At 35.5% G+C, this 4,330-nt stretch overlaps 1 protein-coding gene across 1 annotated transcript in view; it reads left to right on the top strand.

Moving 5' to 3' along the window:
• The first annotated feature begins 3,042 nt into the window (after window positions 1-3,042).
• LOC117176553 overlaps window positions 3,043-4,330 on the top strand; it is a 2,183-nt gene continuing 895 nt past the window's right edge. Inside the window, exons 1-3 of the mRNA XM_033366807.1 lie at window positions 3,043-3,266; window positions 3,350-3,674; window positions 3,967-4,128. Coding sequence (XP_033222698.1) covers window positions 3,359-3,674; window positions 3,967-4,128 — 478 coding nt within the window. The 5' untranslated portion in view covers window positions 3,043-3,266; window positions 3,350-3,358. The remainder of the gene's footprint in view (window positions 3,267-3,349; window positions 3,675-3,966; window positions 4,129-4,330) is intronic.

Genomic DNA, 4,330 nt, shown 5'->3' with positions numbered 1-4,330 from the left:
TTACAAAATGTTCTGGGGAGAGAGATGCCACTCGGGAGAGTGGCCGCAGTTTTGCCATCATTAGGACTACTTTAAAAAGTTTTCTTGGGAGAGAAATGCCGCTAGGGAGATTTGCCGTAGTTTCGTCATTTTTGGAAGTGCTTAAAAATCTTTCTTGGTGGAAAGATGCCACTGGGGAGACTTGCCGCTGATAAGAGATACCGCAGATTTGGCAATTAATCCTGGGAGACTTGCCGTAGTTTTGCCACTTCGATGTGGGCTGGAAAATAATTTCCCGAATGAGAGATGCCGCTGGGTGGTTTTCCCGCAGGCTAGAGATGCCGCACATGTGACAATCAGTTCTGAGAGACTTGTCGCACTTTTGCCACTTTGATGTGGACTGAAAAATTTTTCCACGGATGAGAGATTCCGCTGGGGAGACTTTTGGCTGGTAGGGGAGGTGCAGATGTGACAATTAGTCCCGGGAGGCTTGTCGCAGTTTTAATATTTTAATATGGATTCGAATATTTTTTCCGGGGGAGGGATGCCATCGGGAAGACAATTAGTCTAGAGAGACTAGCCTCAGCTTAGCCATTTTTAATTGAACATTATACATTTTTTGGAATGGAGAGATGCCATTAGGAAAATTGTTACGGGTGAGAGATGCTGCAAAAATGTTAATTTGACCGTGAGAAATGCCGCGCAGGAGAGAACGCTATCTAGAGATGCCGCAGTTGTGACCACAAACGTGACATGCTGCAGTTGTGACATGCGGCAGATGTGACATTCCTCAGATGTGATATTCCGCAGATGTGACATGCCGCATGTGTGACTTGTCGCAGAGACTTGCCGCATGTGACATTAAATGGACCCCACACAAAGATAATTTTTGATAACTATCAATTTTTGCACATCTTCAGAATGTAAATTTTTAAAATTCGTTCTCAATGGGATTTTTTTGGTTTGATGATATGCCTTCGCTTCGAATCGGTTTTAATAATTAAAAAAAAAATTGTGTAAGACAGTCAAATTTTTCCCTTGTAGATTACATGTTCATACATGTATATAATTCCTCATTGGAAAGTTTTGGTTAAAGTTCGGTCAAACTTTGGTTTCCTGATGATTCAGGTGATGTTTTTCAAAAGTCGCAATGAGACAATTTCACCAATTACGAACATTGTTTAGAGTTAGCATAATTTTAAAAATTATTTTTTCTAAAGGTAGTTATTGAATAAAATATATTTTTCAACATTTTCCATGGATTTTGTAAACGCTCAAACAGCAAACAAAGAAAGTATCAGAATTGATAAATTGCTTAAATACCCAGGAAATTGCTGCAAAAAATTATGGAAGTTATAATCAAATAAATTTGACACAATTTGCTTATATTAATTGTGATATACTACGAGCCTTAACCAACTTTTTAAAAATAAAATTTTTATTAAAAATTTTAATTTTGTTTAATCACTTAATTACGTTGCCATGAAAATACTTTTCAAACTACAGTCGAACTTAAGCCAATCGGCGTCGATTTACAGAACCGTGTCGATACGATATTTTGCAGGTGCCCCTGATAGTATACTAATGTTATGGGGCAACATTTTCTTAAATTTTACAATAATTAAAACAGTTTTTTACAATTTAATTTTTACTCGTATTTGATTATGCCGAATTGATATTTATTGTAATTAATAACTTTAGAGCAGAATATTGTACACACCCAAAAGCCAGAAAAACAAAATATGCCAATATAGTTCTTTTTTTAAATAAATATTATACTATGTACTAAAGCTAATTGCATGTTATTTTTTTTAGAAATTCATATCGCTATAATAATGATTTTATTTAAAATTCTTCGGGTGAAAAGTTCTAATAATTGTGGATTGTTTTAATTGCTACTAAAAAAAACGAGTTCGGCAAGATGTTTTCACTTACCTCAATAAAGTTAAGAACAGAGATTTACTGTAATGACTTCATAAACATATACCCCATTAAGTTCAAATTAGCGTTCCATCAAGATTCAAACCAACTTCATGTTGTATCTTAATAACAAGGTTCTATCGTGTTTTGATTTTGTCTTGTCTGTCACTAATCCTGTTATGTCACCTGATTATTTTATGGATAATAAACGTTTGGTTTATAAAATACTCTGCTTATTCAAATGAACTAATAATATTAGAACTATATTTCTATCAGGTTATGAGTCCAGGTGGCTTTTGTAGTATATAAACCAAAATCGAAAATAAAAAAGGTCGTGTATTATATTTTTCGAAATTAAGTGGAACTTTACACTTGACAATAAAGCGAAAAATATGGAATCATCTACGAACTCTGCACGTTTGGAAACGTTGACGAAGCAAAATTATGATACATGCAAAATGAAAGCTCAAGCTGTATTAACCAAAAATGGAATGTGGGTGTACGTGAACGGAAAGAAAACAAAACCGGAAGACACGGAAGCAAATGCGGCTGCAGTGGAAACATGGATCGACAACGACGAAAAGGCAAAGGCAGATTTGATACTATCTATCAGCTTAAAGGAACTAAAAAACATAAAAGGTTGCGAAAGTTCAAGGAATATTTGGTTAAAACTGGAAACGATCTACAAATCAAGGATACCAGCGTAAAAATTCTTTCTGTGGAAACGCTAGACATCGTACAAGATGGATGCAACTGGTGATATTTCCGAGCAAATGAGTGAATTTTTTGGAATTATCGACGAATTATCGGAATTAGATTTTCAATTTAGAAATGAACAGCAATCAATCATGCTTCTACTCAGTCTTCCTGAAAGCTACGATAACCTTCGATGTGCCATCGTTGCCCAGACTCAGTTATCAGATCCAGAATCTCTAAAGCAGAAAATCCTTGATGAAATTAAAACCAGGCAACAAAAAGCCAAAGAAAGTGATCAAAGTGCTATGTTACCACGGGGAAAATATAGAAAGAAATTTAATAATAAGAAAACAGAAAATAAAATAAGGTATGATTCTGAAAAAAACATTTTAGTTTCAGTATCATCGATGCAGACGAACTGGTCACAAGGCCGCAGCTTGTCCAGAAAACAAAGAAAAGGCTTCCGTTGCTCAGGATGAAGCTTTTCTAGTATCAGCAGAAAAATTTATTACCTTTGGTGCAGGAAACGGCTCACAGAAGGAAAAGTGGTGTCTTGATAGTGGATGCACTTCGCATCTACGTAAGGAAGAAAATATTTTCATAAATTTCGAAAATACTACACCTAAAACTACACCTCGCTAGTGATGCATCTACTGACGTGAGAGCGAAAGGTACCGTTAGAATAGTGGTTCCAGACGGAAAAACAGAAAAAGGTATACTTTTGGATAATACAATATTTGCACCTGATTTTCAGACAAACTTTATGTCCGTCGCAAAGATAACGGATACAGATCACGAAGTCACTTTTAAGAAGATAATTGCTATTGTGAAAAATGAAAACGGAAACGTGAAAATGGTCGCCGACAGGATGGGAGGTTTGTACTACATAAAAGAAATAAATAAAGAAGGAACATGCATGGCATCAAATGATCTTCGGAAAACGCAAGAAATGATTTGGCATGAACGAATAGGTCATTTGAATCAACACGATCTTTTTCAAATGAAGAAAAACGAAGTCACAACTGGAATGACGTGGACAAATGAATCTTTTATTCCACCATGCGAAATTTTCCTGCAGGGTAAGATTATTTCTCTTCCTTTTCCAAAACATTCAAATAAATGTATAAAAATCCTAGAAATTTTGCATTCGGATCTATGTGGTCCAATGCGAACAAAATCCAAGGGAAAAGCTAAATATTTTATTACTTTTACTGACGAGAGTTCACGATGGTGTGAAATTAGATTTTTACATAAGAAAAGCGATGACCTTCAAGCTTTTAAAGAATATAAAAGTTTTTCAGAGAAGCAGAAAGGTGTTCAAATTAAAGCTTTTCAAACTGACAATGGAGGGGAATTTCGCTATTCTTACAGCAAACTACATCAGGAACCGATGTCCTACAAAAACACTTGACGGAAGAACCGCATTCGATAAATGGACAGAAAATCTCCCGGACCTAAGACACTTACGAATCTTTGGAGAAAAGGCAGTAGTCATTGACAAAAATATCTCGAGAGGAAAATTGGATCCTCCTGGTAAGAAATGCATCTTTCTGGGTTATAGTGAAGATTCTAAAGGTTACAGAGTTTGGTTGCCAACCGACCAAAAAGTAGTCATTGCGAGAGATATTAGATTTACGAGGGTGGATTGATAAGTTTCCGGCCTGACCAAGAAAAACAACGTTTTTAAGAATTTTTTTTTTTTATTTCTCAACATAATCTCCTCCAAGGCTAATAC

Source organism: Belonocnema kinseyi, chromosome 7, assembly GCF_010883055.1.
Source record: "Belonocnema kinseyi isolate 2016_QV_RU_SX_M_011 chromosome 7, B_treatae_v1, whole genome shotgun sequence".
Lineage (NCBI taxonomy): Eukaryota > Metazoa > Arthropoda > Insecta > Hymenoptera > Cynipidae > Belonocnema > Belonocnema kinseyi.
The sequence above is the reverse complement of the archived record's forward strand: the minus strand, read 5'-3'. Positions and strand labels throughout refer to the sequence as shown.